This window comes from Nestor notabilis, unplaced genomic scaffold (assembly GCF_000696875.1).
Source record: "Nestor notabilis isolate BGI_N333 unplaced genomic scaffold, ASM69687v1 scaffold3444, whole genome shotgun sequence".
NCBI classification, from domain to species: domain Eukaryota; kingdom Metazoa; phylum Chordata; class Aves; order Psittaciformes; family Psittacidae; genus Nestor; species Nestor notabilis.
Window position 1 is genome coordinate 29,875 of NW_009925882.1, and position 18,868 is coordinate 48,742.

An 18,868-nucleotide genomic window follows, 5' to 3' on the forward strand; every position below is an offset into this window, starting at 1 on the left:
GTGAAGGCTGCCTTTAACAAAAAATTTCTGTACTCAAAGATAGGTCCTGACTGGACTCCAGAATGACAGGGCACTGCAACAGAAGCTGCTTTGTGACCTCAGAAACTCTTCCTTCAGCCCTAGTGAAACTGGTCCAGATGACTGTAAGCCCATGACAAATTCTTGCACTCGTCAACTGGAAACTAAGAATTAAATTGCCGAAGAGTAAGAGGAGGAAAATTCATATCACTTCTGCCATTCATCTACTTTTAGTATGTAGTATTTGAGGTATCTACCTACAAGAAGGTCTCTTGGAAGCTAACCAGCTAGTTCCAAGCGAGTTACGTACATAGGCTGCTCACTCATGAAAACCTAGCTTGTAGGGTTATCATACCAGGAACATCACTTTTTTGGAAGCAAGCATTACTGAACCAGGGTGCAAATCTTACATATATGCTTAATCTCATGATTTCTTAGATGCAAAATGCACAAGCAGCACCAGAACTGACAAATTATCTTCCTTCCTCCCATCTCTTATCATTAAGCTGTGGAGCGAGGTCTCCCCTTTGGTCCCAGCATTCTGCATCCCTGGTTGCATAGATGTAACCAGGCAGGGAAAACTGCTTGTTACAAAACCAAAATAGTTTGTCCACCATCACACCAGCATTCTCTTACTTCTTCCAGATGTCTCTCCCAGCTACTGATCTCTGCTCACTCTTATCACCTACCATGCATTGTTGAGGTCTAATGTTTTCAAGGCACCTTAAATCTCGAACAGGTTCAAAAAGTCACAAGAACAAAACAAAGCAAGTGGTGATAGGAAAATCTACATCTCCCTGAATGTACGACAAATCTTGACACGTGACTGAACACAGTAACCACAAACAGAATTAGTCTCTTATCAACTCAAGCTAGAAAATATAACAGACAGCAGCAGCATGTCTTCAGTGTCAGTACTTTGGGACTTGTTTTTCTCAAAAGGAGAGGTGTACTGCAACCACTCACTAACAGCTGCATCAGTAAAATTATTCTCATATTTTTCTAAGTAGAGACAGCGAGTCATAGAATCATAGAGTCATGTAGGTTGGAAAAGACCCTTAAGATCATCAAGTCCAACTGTTAACATAACCATTAAACCATGTCCCAAAGCCCCACATCTACACATCTTTTAAATATCTCCAGGGATGGTGACTCCACCACTTCCCTAGGCAACCTGTTTCTGTGCTTGGTAACCCTTTTGGAGAAGAAATTTTTCCTAATTTCCAATCTTAACCTTCCCTGGCACAACTTGAGGCCAATGCCTCTTGTCCTATTTGGACAAGACACCCACCTTGTTACAACCTCCTTTCAGGTAGTTGTAGAGAGCAAGTAATTCCAGAGTATCTGATTACAAGAAAAGACTTTATAATGCTAAAAGTTTATGGACATTGCTGAAATTGAATAAGGGTGCTTAGCACGGCATGTGAGGCTCATACACACGACTCCCATCTGCCTTCCTAGCTCTACTGAGCTCCTTGTAGTAGCATGCCCAGTCTACAGCCGAAGTACCAGTTGCAGTGAGCTATCTTCTCTCTTCTTGCTGCTCCTCCACAGCACACTAGTGTATTGGCCCCTTCTTTATCCTGCCTTAGACAGAAACTCATTGCATAACCCCCAAACACGCGGACTTCCATTCTCACAGAGCAGGAAGTCGAGAAGTCTGACAATACAAAGTTCGCAGTAAAATCTAAAATAAAAAGCACCTGGTGACGGAACAAGACAAAACCATGGCACTAGCAGAAGCACATCTTCTATATATAACTGCCAAGAAACTTACTTTTGACCAGTAATTGTTCTGAAAAATCGTGTGAGACAGCAATACTTCATAAGCATAAATAGATGGAAGGACAGACTCAGTGGTGAAAAGCACCAAGTGTACACTGGCAATCCACCTTCCTATCTCCACATAGAGTCATAGAATAGTTAGGGTTGGAAAGGACCTTAAGATCATCTAGTTCCAACCCCACACCATTTAGGATTTCAGTGCCACTCCTCTTTCTCTCTTGATTTACTACTCCAATTATAAAACAATTAGATGGAAGTATAAGAAACTTTAAATGCTGTGCTCAGTTATAACAGATTTTCAAGAAGTTTCATCTAGTGAGGAAGAGATACCTATTTGCATATTTTCAATAACCAGGAACGAAGACATTTGTAGTTAGAATGCATCTCGTGATTCAGCCTGGTTTAGTGTCATACACTCATCTTAATGTCAAGTCTTTCCAAAGAAACTTCCTCTTTAGCTGCTTCATATGCAGAACTTAATACATAATTAAAAAAAAAAACCCCAAACTTTGACAAAGTGTAACATAACCTTTTACACCCCTTTTTTTACAGACATGTAGTGAATTTCTAGTGTTTAAGAAAGAGAATAAACTTTGTTTATTCAATGAAGATAAAATGATCTCATGACATCCCAATTCATCACCATACATCAAGCAGATTAAAGGGCTATTTCCCCAAACAGATGAACCTCCAGAGTATTTTAGGCTGTGAAGAGTTACCATAGAAAGATGTTTCAGTTGATTACATTGTTAGAATGGAGAATTTTTGGCTGGCAACACAAAATGCATTTAGTTGTCATAACCTACCACCTCATCCACCATATTGTATGAGGCACAATGCTAAGCAGAGGAAACGGAATATGCTGGAAATTGGCACAGGGCAGCAAAAGTGTGCTTGCATTTTTTCAGTTTCTTAACATTATGGCTTACTACTGGTCCTTCACATGACGTTTCCTAACCTCTTCCCACCCCTGTATGAAGCCAAAAATTCCATCACCTTCCCTCATGTCCCTCTGAACTTGTACACATTTTAGAAAAAGGAAGCTGCTGTAGTTTCTCTTTTACATTAGGTAAACCAAACACAGAAGCTCTCCAGTATTTTACATGACAAAGATATATATGCTCCGTTACTGAGATATCTAAAATCACTGTACTGAGTTAAAGCTAAAAAAGGAAATCAAATGGGAAAAAAAGTAGACAGATCAATGTAGACAATGATTCTGAATATTTTTTTGCCTAATAGTTAGAACTTGACCACAAATACTCAATTTGTTTTGAATAACTTAAACATATTTATCACATGTATTCAAGACTCTGCTATTTTTCAGATAGCAACAAATTGAAAGCAAAGAGCAGTATTCTTAAGGTGAAGTAACATTTTTATACCTATTTTATCTGCTTTATCTTTAGTATGTTCTGAATGCTATAAAACTATAATCAAAACAACACGATTAAAATGTGTCTAGATTCTGTATTTACCTTGATTAGAGAAACACATTTCTCAAATCAAGCGAGAACGTGTGAAAACCACCCACCAAATAAAACCATTACATGTTATTTTCAACTTGTACTTATAACCTGCAATATAACACAACAGATTGTTATGCTTGAGTTTCCTTTGCGGAAACAGTTACTGAGAGTATAAACACCCTTTTGTATTAGTTAACTTGCCAGAAAAATAAGATTATAATAATGATAAACTAATTATCTTCTATTTCCTTCCAAGCTGACGAGGCTCATAAATCTCCCAGATACCTTGAATTGTTTTTCCTTCAGGGTCTATCAGTGCTATCTTCATTGGTCAGGTGCCATCCTTATCAGATCTCAAGCATTCTTTGTGTATGTGCAAGCATGACTGTACTGCCATTTCAGCACAGTACATCTCTTCTTAACTTGTACGTGTGACCTAAGATTAGGTTCCCTCAGGTCTCTGCTAGAGTTCTGTAGGTGATTGTCATTACACTGTTAACCAAACCTCTTTACATAAAAGATAATGATTTGATTTATCTGCCCCAACGTACACATCTGTAATTTAAAAGCCTGCTTATGAGCTGGTTGTTTAAAGCTGGTTTCAGAATCAACAGCAAGAAACAGGCGCTGTTAAGATGTGACTTATCCTGTGGCAGATTATCTCCAAAATACAGACACAGTTGAATTACTCTCACAGATTCCCTCTCTAAACAATGGTAACAATGCAACCACAATGGTGTACATGTATAGGCTAGAAATGCTTCATAGAAGCTATCTGCCTATTACTGAGCCAGTTGGCACAGTTGACAAGGTAGAACACATTTTGGACACAGAACCTTTCCTCAGATCTGAGGGAGAAACCGAAAACTTGTGAAATACAAACTGGAAACTAAAATCCATTTATCTACAGTATCTTGGAAGCCATAGATAGAAAAGAAAAAGTATCTTATGACACATTATTACCCTCTCTCCTCCTTTTCCACTACTTTTTCCTTCTTCCAGAATTGGAAATATCTGCATCTCCCTTGACCCGAAAGAATTACAACCTCCTTCCACCTTAACATTCCCTCTCTGCCAGATGGATCAACCACTTTCCTCCTCAGATGCTTTAACTGATGCAGGAGTAAATGTCAGCTTAGTTGTAATGTGTTTACGTGTAGCCATCTAGACATGAGCAAGGTGTCTGACCATCCACCACAGACGGGGTTAAGTCAATACAGTCAGTAGAACGTAGAGACAACTCATCTCAAATTAAGTTACCTACAGTAACTCAGCTGAATATTGACCATTGCCCACATGCAAATACATTAGTTTTGGGTGGGATACATCCAAACAAACTAGGCTTAGTTAGCTTACATATGGGTTTCTGCACCTGCCCTAAGTTTAGGTGACAGACAGACAGTGCTGCTTTTTCATTCCCTAATCTCTGTTGTTCTGTTGCTTTTCCATTTCTTATTTCAAGCTATGCACTTCACAACCTATGTGCTGAGCTTCCTGTGTTGCCAGCAGGACGAGGTAGGTGAATCTTCCATCTGTCTCAGCGTTGGCGAGGCTGTACCCGGAGTACTGGATCCAGTTCCGCACTTCCTAGCACAGGAAGGACATGGACTTGATGGAGCAAGTCCAATGCGGGGCCATGAAGATGACTATACAGAGCAGCCCAGTGTATCTTGAGAACAACACCCATGGGGTGTTTAATGGGATTTCTTGATGGTGTGGTCAAAGATGCTGCATAATCAGCTGAAAATGACATTTCAGCCCACTGCACCGTTGGGGCATATGCTCAGCCTTAGCTATCAGCGAGTGGCAGATCCAGCTCCAACTTGGCACACTCAATTCAAACTCAAGGGTTCAAATACCAGTTGCACTTAAAGACAAGACACCAGCAGGAAACCTTTAAACAATCTATGTTCTCAGATTTATTTCCATTTTCCTAAAAATTCTTTTCTTGCTACTAAAAATGATAAAAACATGTTCCCCTGTGATTATCAAATGTTTCCACAAAACTAGACTTAAATAAATAAATAGGCAATGAATAAATAGGCAATAAATAAATAAGTTTCAATGTACTTATAAGACTATTTAGAGTTTAAAAGAAACTGTTAGGGATACCCCATTTTGTGTACTTTTTTTAAGTCAGAAATGACCGTGAAGTAGCCCATAACCAGTCATTTGGGTGAAAACAAGCTCAAGATGAAAAAAAGCAATGAGAGGTTTTTTTAAATGCTATTTATGTTATTGTGAGTGCACTAGATTTTAGTTTACACAATAACAATAGTCAAAACAGTAACACATCATTATTTCTTAATATTGTTTCATTTAAATTTCACACTTTTAATAAGTTTTGTCTTCACTATCACTTTTCATAATTCCAAACTGAAAAGAAGGAATTAAAAATGAGATTTCACTTACTGCAAATAATTACCTTTTATCTACCCTGAACTCCAATTTGAATATTGCTTGGCTATAAATCAACAGCATAAACCCCAATTAATACATAACTTTCATATATTTTTAAAAATTATTCAAACTCAATAGTATTAGACTGACTTCTATTCTGTGTCACCAAAGCACTACCACAAGACATTTAACTAGATCTAAGTAGACTTACCTGAATCACCATTTATAATTACAGAATTAAAAATAATTCAAAGAATATTGTACTTTGACACTGACTAAAGACTGAATGTGGATGACTAGAGGATGTCCAGACTAACTGGCAGATGAAGGACGCATGGCAGGACATGTTTGTGGAATGGAAATAGGTTGTGTGACTTTCATTATATATCTGCATATCTAATATGAAGTTTCTTAATTTTAGGACATAAAACCCCCTCAGCATAAAACTAAATCTGGACTGTATGTATCAAGTATCATATATTCTTGGCAGAACACAAGAAACTAAATTAGGAGAGCAACAATATTACAGGTTACTGTAAAATTAGGAGAGCAACAAGATTACAGGTTACTGACTACATCAGATTTGTAAATTTCTTTACAGTCTACTTCTTAAATTCTCCCTTTTTTGTAAATGAGTATCATGTATTTAAACAGCACATTTTACAGAACATACCAGCAACTGAAATTACCAGGCCCATAATGACATCCCAAATAACTGAGAGGTACTCTGGCTTCATGTAGAGAGTAAAGAAGCTGCCTTAAAGAGTGTATTCCTTTATTGGTTCAAAATTAGAGATAACTTGAAAACAAGAAACTCAAGGTGGTACAATTCCCAGTTGCTCTGCACCCTGCCTGGAATACACAGTGAAGTCTAAGGAAATCAGCCTCAGTGCCACATCTTGTACTTGGAAAGTCAGATCCCAGATCCCATTCAGTCTAAGAGTGTTAATTACATGTTAAAATATGAATTGTGATAATTTAAATAAACCTAAACTCAGAACATGGTGAAGAGAAAGTGGAAACTGACGACAACCCAAACATCGTGCCGGCACCACCCATTTTAATAGTCCACATAAGCAGAAGTGCAATAAAAGCTAAACTGCAGAACAGCATCATATACAGTCATATGAATATCTAAGTGATATTTAGAGCTAAAAAACCAGACAGTGGAATGTCTAACAGGCAATGAACAAGCTGACTCTGTGGTCATGCATTTACTCAAGTCTTCTTGTACAAATACATGTGAATTTCATTCCAAAAAGATACAATATGTTAGAAAATGTCAAGAGTAGTAAGAATTACAAAAATACATAGGCTGTCGGCATGATTTAACATTGATTTGACAATCTATGTATTTCTGTAATTGTATGTATACATATATATACATATATATGGGGAAGAAAGGAAGAAATGTTTTACTATGAGCGTGGTGAGACACTGGAACAGGTTGCCCAAGGAGGTGGTGAATGCTCCATCCCTGGAAGCATTCAGGGTCAGGCTGTACTGGGCTCTGCACAACCTGGTGTAGCTGGGGAACTCCCAGCTCATGGCATGCAGGGAGCTGAACTAGATGATCTTTAAAGGTCCTTTCCAACTGAAACCATTCTGTGATCTGTATGTTACCAAGTACCTACACTTGTAGTGCTACAAGGTGCCTTTATAGTGTTTCATACCCCTCTTCAGACTGTTTAATATACTGTGAAACTTTACTCCTTCACCAAGTTTTCTCAAAAGATGACAGATTATCATTTCTAAGAGAGGAGAAAAAGAGACTTCTTATTCACAGGAGTCTGACAGATATGCTGTGCAAAACATGGCTGAAATTCATAACATGAACTTCTTTCCACATTGTAGCAATTATCACAAAACTGTAAAGTGCAGCTCTTGCTGCAGGAAAAAAAAAGTGATACTGAAAGCACATCATTGTATTTGATTTGTGACAAATTTGTCATGAATTAAGTCTCTGATGATGACTTAACTCATGCTGACTGAAGCAATATGAAAACTTCAAATGATAGAGTAAGTTCTATTTATTTCTATGGACTTACACCAATGTAAAGCATACTATCAGTCTGCAATTAAAAAATAGGTCATTTATGAAAAAGAATCCTAAGAAAGTTGCATTATACAGCTGAATAAAACTGTACATTAAAAGGGTATTAAGATAGGAACTGCATAATATATTATAAAAAAAGTATTTGAGCCATTCTTTAAAAGTCTGTATAACAAAGTACACATACAGTGCGTGCCACTAGGAAAGAGGGAGTTAAAATGCCTTTTCTTTTCTTTCCTCTCTAATGAACACCTGTTCAAAAGGAAGGGCTATTAAAAGAGTCAGAAGAGTAACAGGAAGGGTACTGTGTTCAGAGGAAGTCACAGATCCTTAGGCAGGCACAGAGGCTTGGGCTGATCTCCATGACAGAAAATTTTGGTTTGTTAGCTGCACTCTTTTCACTGATATTATGATCAGACCAAACTGCTGAGCAGACTTCACTATTTACTGCTTGGTCACTCCTGTCACTCCGGTTATAGCTACTCCTGTTAGTTATACTGTGAGTTCACAGAGTATTTTGGAACAGTCAACGTAAATGGTAAAAGAGCAAATTACTGAGTTACAGCAGCAATACATGAAGCATCCACAGGCATTTTCATTCTGAGCTCACTGCATATTCATATTAGTAGGTTCTAAATAGCAGGGGCACAATGTAAGTCCTTCTTAAGATTGCATCAACTTTTCTTTGGAAGCGGTGGCACTTTCATTGTTTGAAAGCGGTCTTTTGGGCTAAGAAATCAGAGTCTGAGCTCCTAATTTCTAAGTTTGTAACATTTTAAAAGAAGCTGACAGTATCTAACACTCTGGAAGATTCAGTACAATCTGAACTCTTGGCTTCCGTGGCTTCCATACTAAGAACAGAGTTGGAAAGGAAGATGACAGACCACACCAATTTTATCTGACTGGTGTGAAGAAAGTGATTTCACACCCTGGCTGCTGTTATCATAGTGAGAAACGGCTATACTACACATCTAGAGAACACCAAAACATGAAAAATCCTCACAGCATAGTTCTTAAAAGCTGCTTTGGGGAATAAAAGCTTGAGATCTGTTGAAAATGGAAAAAAAAAAAAATAGACAATAGGGTAAACATTTCTCCCATTTCCTCAATAATCTCATTTATATTTGTGGGTCTCAAGCTATATCCATGGCAGTAAAATTAAGCCCGGGGGGTCAGAGAACAGTGGCACCCTGCAAATATTAACCAGCTCATTTGTTCGTCTGCCAGTTTGTCACCAGCCAGACAGTGCTTTACACCTTTGGAAGTTAAAAATAAAAAATTTCTACTTACCATCACAAATAAAAAACACTACTCCGTCATTTCTGTTCTTTTTGAGTCCAAATATACTGCACTGATTGTAAACATGGCAGAGTGTTTTAAGCAACTCATTATTTTTAAAACAGCAAAACTTACCAATCCACTTAAGGCTAAAATCCAGATGTAGGAACCAGAGGTTAAGAGCTAGAAGACAAGAGCAGTGATTTAAAATTTTGATTTTACAAAGAACTACTATGTTGCAATATTATACAGGCTATGTACTTATCATGACAATGCAAGAAGTCAAAGACATTTATCTCAGTAAAAATTCAGTTTAACATTAAAAAAGGATGTATTCCAGAAGCAGCAGAAAAAAAAACACAGGGATCCAACAATTGTTCTCCTTCTACAGAACAATACATTTATTTCCATATAGCATACTAACTATAACAGGATGTCAGTTATAGGCTGCACAGAAAAACAAGTCTGAAAGATAGACTGAAGCAAAGGAAATGACTCAGCAGCAACAGGAGAAGAGTTCCATGCACGGCAAACAGTGCAAGTGAAGCTCTCAGATGTGCAGTTATGGAGAAACTAAGCATGAGTATCAAAATTAAAGAAATAAAGTTCTCACCCAGTGGCATGTTTGTCAACACGAAATCACAGAAACAGGCTGGAGTGAATCCTGATAGGCCAACAGGCAGCCCATTGTTTCTAGTAAAGTATGTGATTAATCACCTGTAGAAGGTTACTACCAACTGGAAAAATGGGCTGAAAATTAGACTGATATTAGTTACTAAAATAGTTCTGCATGACGCTAATTGAATCATGAGAACACCTTCCCTCTAGACTTCTGACTACAGAAATAGTGACTTGAGATTAGGGTGCAGTTTACAAATGAGGAGAAGGCAAATGATATTTCCCTCAGTCTCTGTGTGACGGCAGCAACTGTCGTGTATGCAGCAAGTAAACGTGATTTGTGTTGGAGGTGGCGTGCGTATGAAAGCAAATGGCAAAGGAAATGAAGGAGAAGAGCTCAGACGGTATCATGGCTTTCCCAAAGACTGGAATAATAGTGGTATTGATGTGTTTGGAAGAGAGGAAACAAGATTTCTGAAAGATCAAGAAAATAAGTGCTGGCACAGAAACGGAAGGAATCCAAATGCTGAACAGCAAGAGGGATGAATGAAATGTCCATACGAAGCATGACTCAATATTCTGAAACTGACCATTCATTCTAAAATACTCTCTACCAGACGTCCCATAACTATGGTGCTTTCTGTTGTGAGTGCTACAGCTATTTCTAAGTCCCTGGAATCTATAAAAATGAGTATACTTTCTCATAAGTTTGCCCATCTATTTCATAATTCAGGTTGTGACATGCGTGTCCATTCATTTCTAGGCTGCTGGGGGTTTCTCGTTGGGTTTTTAACAACTACTGCCTTTCTGTACCAAGTACCTATATTTTTCCACTCATATTTAACATAATACTACATGATATTGCTATGCTTTATGTGACACTATTACAAATTACCTATCACATGGTAATGATCAATAAACAAATAATATTAATTTATATAAAAGTGGAATTCAGCCAAAACCTTTATTATTTACTGACAGTTTTATTGTATTCTATAGCTTTGTTTGCTTCCTCAGACAAGAGGAAAATAAACAACATTAAGAATATAAGCAAGAACATAATCAAATTAGAAAGGTGAAAGATACATAAGCTTTAGCATGAGGTTCTGTTTTCATCTATTTTCATCTAGTTAATTTTGTTGACCCCCAAAAAAAATAATTGTGGAACTGCTTGTTATATTTTCATGCACAAGACAACAAAGATAGAAGGCAATGGAAGAATTGCCCACCACTTCACTATGTAGAAATGCAACACATATTCTTCAATATTTTAGTTGATGGGCCAGTCACTAGCTAAACATATCTGGAATCATACATGTGGAAGCATCAAAATTCAGAGAGAAACATACAAAAATACTAACTACTACATTCATTAAAATGACAATGTAATTCATTAATGTAATTCATTAAAATAACAGTAAGCAAGTACATACCATACCTGTAAACCCAATATGTAGACCAGTGTCTTGTTTGTGATGGAAAAGTAGCCTAATACTTGTGTTACCTGCACTCTTGGAATGGAGGAATAAAATGGTACAAACAGTGCAAATACAGGACCCAAGCTGCAAAAAGAAAGATACAGATGGTTAATAAGAATGATACCAGCAACAGCAGTGTAAATCAATCAAAAGTAATTAATCCTAAGTGCATAACAATCAAAATGTAATACCACCTTGCAAAAAAAAATAGGGTCTTCCTTGGGAACCAATGATTCAATAACTTGCAGCATTTATAACAATAGACTTACTAGCAAATCAGAAGAACAGGTGACAAAAACTATCTTATTTCCAAATGTTTACAACTGGGGGCAGCAGAGAAGGCAATGAATTTAGTCTAATAGCAAACTGTTTCTATAAATTACAGCACACAAAAAGTACATCAGTGGTCTCCTGCATCAGACAAACCCTCTTTGATTCAAATGTACAAATGGTAAGGATTATACCTTGCCCAAAAGGTTATGAAAATCACTTCAACTATGATGTTAGGCTCGTATTATTTACCCAGGCTTAAGGTGTTAGAGGATTCCCAACAGACTGCAGTTTGTAAGATGGGAATATCGACAGTTTGATTTAACTTCCCTTTGCCTATGGCCCTACAAATAACTTTCTTCAAGGTCCTCACCTTAATCACAGCACAAGATGTATGTCAAGTTTCTAAACCATTACTGGAAACAGTTCCAGAGAATTTATGACTCAAGCACCTTTTAAAATGACCAGATACTTAGGTTGAAGTTGTGAACATAAACTAGTGCATTTCATCTATGTACTCCGATACAGAGCCTGTGTTCCTCGGGATAAAACACCCAGCAAATTAACCCATGTATTAAAGATGACAAGAAAAGCCACAGCAGAACCAATGGCAAAGGCATAGACATGAGAGAGTCTAGGAAAAAAATACTTCCTAGGATGGAGAAGGGTAAGGAAAAAAGGTCACTTTGGGTAGACACAACCTGCTCCACTGGTGGAGCTGCTGAGGTGGGGACCTCCAGGCAGCAAGCTGCAGGCAGGGGAGGCTATCAGCAAAGTGCACGTCTCTCCCAGCTGAGTCCTTGCTTGTGGTTCTGTGCTGTCTTGTGTCCAACAGGCGTGGGATGCTGCACAGGGTAATTTCTACTGCTCACTAGCTTATTGAAACTTTCAAGAATTGCAGTTCCCACAGGCCTTTACACCAAAGGGATGTTATACTCAGTAGGAATTCTGCAAACTGCACAAACCAGACCCTAAATAATTTGATTATTTACAAATACATTAAAATACATTTCCCTTCTGGAGGAACTACTGATAGGAGTAATACTATGTGAAACAATGGTCTGAATATTAAGACTTGTATTTCCTGAAAAACTGCCAAATGCAACACCCACAGCTATGAAAAAAAAAACCCCAATCCTATCAAATATTATTTTTACTCATTTAATAAGCTATGGCTTAAGAGCATTTTGTTATCATTTTGTTACATATTTGAAGTTCAGCTTGCTGAAACGCTTCCTGTCGGAGAACTTTATACAGTTTAATTACAGAAACATTTTTAGTACCATCTGTTCAACAACAGTCAGATGCACTTGAATGTATAGAGAATGCTAACTCAGGAACTACTGAAAAATATTCACTTTTGCACATAATCCCTCCTACGTAAACAATGTAATGTTTGTATGTCAAACATTATATATCTGTATAAATACACAAACATCCTTAAAATTTACTCAAATTATTTAAGTTGTGGGAGTCAATAGGCACAGCTGTAAGAGTGCAACAGACAAAAATAATTCATCAGAAGTGCTTCCACTGTAGACAATATTCACTGAAGTAAATCAGGTTTTGTAACTGAAGAAAGAAAAAGAACGAAGAAAAAAGATATTTTCCCTTCTTAGAAAAGTAATTTGAAATTATTTCTTTCTACGCTTACCAAACAACCTGGAGGACTACCAAAATTGTGGCATGCTTTTCAGGTTTTATTCCTCTTGTGATAAATAGTGACTCAGGCACAAAGACTTCACATGCAAGACTGCACTCAATCGTAAGATGGGAAAGTACAGAAAGGAATTTCCCATAATTGCAAATGCATTTTAAAAAGAGATCAGAGAATGCTGAAAGGTTCCTTAAATGTTAATATTCACCATTAACGTCAACAGAGACCACAGAAAGCACCACCCCAGCCAGGGGAGTGATTTCTGCAATTCAAAATCCAGTGCCTGACACTACTTAGTGCCTGACAATCTAAAGGAGCTAGAGGAAGCCTAGTGATGGACCATTTCCCCTAAACCAGTAAGTTTCTAGGCACCTCAGATGTATGCCTCCAAAGACATCACTTCTTGGTTTTTAGACAAGTTTCACGTCTAGTATAAATTGGTACTAGCCAAATATCCATTCAGGTATCTTTTTTAAAAATGTCAAAACTAGTGCCCTTCAAAACGTTCTGTGAAACTCACTGGTACAGGTGACTTCACTGTGTGAAAATTTATTCCAACTGATTTTAAACTTTTGCCCTCAACTTTCACTAGACAATTCTGTACTTCCACTTTGAAAATTTCAATTCATCTTTTCTGTTGGCTTCAGAATTTTCTATACGTTTCTCATGCCTTGTTTTCGAATATCTATATGGAGATGTGGATCCGTCTATTTCTCTATATAACAGCACTAGAATATGACTGACATAGTAAGGGACAGCAAAAGGATGGCTAATGAAAATGTGGACCCACTGCCCGGTGGAAAAAGGGACCTAGTGACAAAAGACATGAAAAAACCCAAGGTACTCGATGCTTTTTTCTACCTCAGTTTTCACTGGTTAGTTCTGCCCTCAGGCCTCCCCGGTCCCTGAGCTTCCTGTGGGACTGCTATAAAGGAAGACAGCTAGGAAGCTCTAGAGCCTATCTGGCCATAGAGGAGTCAATAAAGCCAGATGGGATGTACGTCACGGCACTGTTGCTACTGAAACTTGTGGTGGTCAGGGCAGGTTCCTGATGACTGGAAAAATGCAAGTGACACACCCCATCTTCAAGGAAGGCAAGAAGGGGATTCAGGTAGTTACAAGTCTCACCTCTGTCCCTGCAAAAGTTACAGAACAAACCTCCTGGAAGTCACTGCCAGCCACATGATGGACAAGGTGATTGGTAATATCCTGTATGGATTTATCCAGGGTGACTCTGGCACTGTGGGCAAGGAATGGGAAGGCAGCGAATGTTGTAACTGTTGGACTTTAGGATGGCCATAGACTCAGTCTCCTCTTGTGTCCTTGAAGAAACACTGGGGAGATAGGACTGCATAAGCAGATCTGAGGGAAAGTGGCCGTACTGCCAGACTCAAAGGGTTCTGACCAACAGGACAAAGTCCAAGCAGCAGCCAGTTACTAGTAGCTTCCCTCAGGGATCTACACTCCGGCTGACACTATTTGTGTTTTTATTAACGACCTGGATGATGGGCCAGAGTGCACTTGCAGCAAGTTGATGAATGATATCAAATTGGAGGGAGCAGGACCACATTCAGATATTCCTTATGGGCTGGAGAAATGGGCTGACAGACACCTTACAGTTCAACAAGAGCAACTGTGGAGTCTTCCACCTCGGTTGGAATAACCCTGTGCAATAGTACAAGCTGGCCAGAAAACACATTCGCAGACAAGGAGCTGGAGAATCCTCTGAATGTTAACCAGCAGTTCACCTTTGCAGGAACACTCAATTTTAAGCACGGCTGCATTACCAAAAGCATAGTCACCAGGCGAAAAGAAGTGACTGCTCAGCATTTCTGAGCCTGAACCTGAATCACTGTCCACTTTTGGGCTCCTTGTTTCAAGAAAGACATTCAAGAGTGAGTTCAGCTGGGGGTAATGATGGTCCAGTACTGTACTAGGTTGCCGGGAGCTAGAATCTCCATTCTCAGAGACACATAGCCCCAGGTAACCTGTTCTTGTTGGATATGCTTTGAACCCAGTGTTGAATTAGATGACCGCCAGAGATCCTGTCAAACCTAAGCCACCCTATTAGTCTGTGAATAATCAAAGCCTTCTTCCTGAAGCTCATAATCACCGGTGGGATTTCTTTTCCTGTATTTCACTAGACAGGTACAAATATCCATCCATACACTGTAAATAAAAGGACTGATTCTTAACTCTTTTTACGTTAATTAATCATTTGGTAACATAGATTCAACATCTACAAATGCAAAATACTCTTTTTGAAGGACTACTGCAATCTCTCTTAAAATTTCTTTCTTCTCCTCTTGTTTTAATTTTTCCTTTCATTCCTTTTAATCTCCTTTCCTCTACTTTCGCTCCTTTTCCAGTCACCTTCGTCCTGGCCCTTTGTTGATTATACTATGAGAATATCAAGAACATCCTTTCAAGTGCCATGATAAATTTCTACTAGAAAATTGAGATGCCTGTGCCAAGAAAGGTAATAAACACAAATGCATGCTGACTCTAAACTGAGTTTATACCCGCTTCATGTGGATTAGAAAATAGGATTTTCAAACAAAACATAAAACTCTAAGCCCTGAAAGATTAAATTCTAGAGTTTGAATACTCTCTATGGACACCATTTTCATCCCAAAGGTGTACTGTAACAGCAGGCTTCGTAACAGTGTTATTCTCATTTCAAAGAGCATGTTGAATTTCAACATTTGCAGTTAAGAAGAAACACAGCAGACCAGATAGGAACATTCTACATAGTGTGAAGTGATGAGATTGGTTTTGACAGGGAAAAAAAAAAAACAACCAGAAGAAACAGTAACCTTGGAAAAAATAAACCAGAGATGTAGAAACTACTGGAACTACTGGCAGAGAAGAATCAGAGCAAGTACTTTGTGTTAGAGAAACACACTACTTAAAATTTAGAAGGGTGAATATTAAATGCAGATTAAAAGAAAGCATTTTAACATTAGTAAATACATGCACCAAATACAGAAATAAATGTTCTGAAATGTATGAACCAACGGGTAGAAAGCTAAATGTTACTTCCGCAAAAACACTTGCTGCTGTCATTCAAAGTTCTGCGGGACTAAACTTGCAGAAATAGCCTGTTCTTTTATTCAGGATGACTCACTGCACTTACTAACTGCGGTGCTGTGTTTTTTTCTTCATTTAAGTTCTTCATAAAAACATTAACCTGACAAGTTGACAATCACATGGTTTTCTGGCGACCAAAAGTATCGGTTATAAAAGCAGCTACACCTAATACACAGCATGTAAACAGTGTGTTTGTAATTTAAGTTACTGAATTACTACAGTGCTCTGCATTCCTATAGGCTAATCGGACACTGCTGTATTACACTTCAGGTGCCAGCCTTTATTCTGAAGATGGTAAACATTCTCAATAACATTCCTCAAAATACGTTAAATCCCTGGAATACGACCACCCTTGATAGTTGGGATTCTCCAGCGGACAGAGCCCAGGACTAAATGGAACCATCAATTGCACCCAACCCTTTTGCTACACATGAGCAGGACACCCCGGTGCCTGAAGCCTCTCAACAGCACCAAAAGGATTAGGGTATGTTACCCATATTCATGTATCTAACTGCTCATATTTCACAGGAAGGCAGGAATAAAGTGGAAAAAAACAAGACAGAACTTAAAGCTGTGCATCTTGAGGGGAAATGAAAGGTTCCTCCTGTTCATGGATATCTCAGCAGAACTACTGCAACTTTGGGTTCATTAAAATGAGAGACCAACCAGCCACTTTAAAATCACCAAATGAAGACAGACACCTACCTCTCCTAAAAAAAAAAACGCTTTAGTTTTTAATACCAAGACGATCCAACAATTTATTCTGTAAATTGCTCAGCTCCACTGTAAACCAGTTTCAAGTTCCTGCCCCTTCCCACTGAGCTAATCCAGACCTTTCCTATTCTGCTGGCTACAATCTTTCTTCCAATTTCAGTTTTAATTTATTCATCATTAATAAGATGCTAACATACATAATCATTATTCTTTAGCCTTTTCAAAAAGATTAATTAATCCTATCTCCCCATAAACTTTGTTGTGCAAAGCTGGCTTATGGTACCTGACCATTTTTATTCTACCAGCCTGTTGCAATATATGACACAAAGTTTCTTCAGTCGGGCATTCACAATATACTGCCCTCAGGCAAACAAGTTCTGCAGACCATCAGAGAAATATTCAGCTTATAGCACTATGAAGATTATTTTTTCTTTTTAATTTTAGGCCCCTGTCCTTTATTTAATATTTGACCAGCATGCTGCCATTCATGTGAAGGCTGAAGTACAGAGATACAGATGAAACCAATGGAGTGGTATAGGAATGGCTGGCCAAATCCTGGTCTACAAATGAGTACAGTATCACAGGGACAACTATTTATCCTTAACTGATAAGTTATTTACATCAAGTACATGTTACAGTTAGTTACCCATGCTTACCCACTGACAGTTGCTGCTCTGTATCAGATGGCTGCAGCAAGTGATTGATGGTGACAGCTTACCAGGTAGCTTTGCTTTCATGACTGATCATATTAACCAAACCAGAGAGCAGCTTTCACCTTTCTAAGAGGCAGGGGCTTCCAGTGAATCCCATACTTGGCTAAACCTGGCACAGAAATTGGAGCTAGGCAGAAGACAATATGAAGGCACAAGGAAACTTTGCAGGGATTTAGATGGCGGAGTATTTTGTTGAGGAGGTACAATTCAACAGCTGTATTGAAATTTTTAGTGTCCCAAATTAATCTGTCATTGGGTGTTTGAATTTCTTTTTCTTCATCTAGATTAATGTAATACATTTTATTTGGCCTCTGCAGAGTTACCATGACTCGCTGGTGAGTCACCATTTACTGTTCCTCTAACTCAAGCCACTTGAGAAATCATGCTTGTCCACAAAAAAAACAGACAGGATTCAGCTATAGGTTAGTTCTCGACACCTGACCTGTCTTCCAAAAAACCAAAGCAGTTTGTTTTGGAAGGAGAGGCAGTTTTGCAGTGAAGAAAGAGGCTGGCTGGATTCATTTGCTGCTTGATCCATAAACACCCTGTGTAATTCAGAAGTCATTTCTTACAGTCGTTAGTAGCTCTCTAGACATGAAATTGCAAAGCTAAATCCAATGCTCAGCTAGAGTAGGGACTAACTAAGTAAGCAGACAGAAAATAAATCATCACAGGCATTTTAACTTACTGGTCAAAATAGTAACTGCACCGCTTTGATGTCACTACCTCTGAAAGTAACAAACTAGTATATTAATTTGCATGTTACTCTCCTTGCCTGCCAAAAGCGAGATAGTAAGCTTTTGTACACAAACGGTAAAACCAAACATGTATCACACTTGTTTATATACACCATTTCTTGGTTTAAATGTTCAAATCAGTCAAACAGATATTGGAGAAACAGCAGCTGTGTAAGAACAGAAAACAAATAGCTAGAAGGATAAATAGTGAGTAAAAGAATGCAACTTGTATCATTTAGCTTGAGCAATTAACATCACATCATGCTAGGCTGGAGGGTATAGTTTAGTAATGTATCTTCATCAAAGGCAGGCAATATTTTATCAGATCAGAGCAGGAAACATATACTGGCTTTATTTTATAATGGTAAGACTATTTCGAAATAAACACTTCCTTTAATATGAAGCTGTGGTACTAATGTCAGCCACCCTTGACCAAGACAACTACATGCCTGTGTATCTCAAAATTTCCTATTTCTACTATATTTTTTGCTGCTGGACAGGGAACTACGTTTCAGTACTGCTCCATGTGTGTAAGAAGCAAGTTCCCTGTGCAATTTCCCTTTAATCCGTCTTTAATTCTCATTACTT

General features: G+C 38.2%; 1 protein-coding gene across 1 annotated transcript in view; it reads right to left on the minus strand.

Annotated features, from left to right (window-relative positions):
* The window catches only part of UBAC2 (UBA domain containing 2), a gene marked incomplete at its 5' end in the record, with an annotated part of 82,047 nt that overhangs the window by 20,522 nt on the left and 42,657 nt on the right, over positions 1-18,868 (minus strand). The window contains 2 exons of the mRNA XM_010013250.1: positions 9,139-9,186; positions 11,060-11,183. Of these exons, the coding sequence (XP_010011552.1) occupies positions 9,139-9,186; positions 11,060-11,183 (172 nt within the window). The remainder of the gene's footprint in view (positions 1-9,138; positions 9,187-11,059; positions 11,184-18,868) is intronic.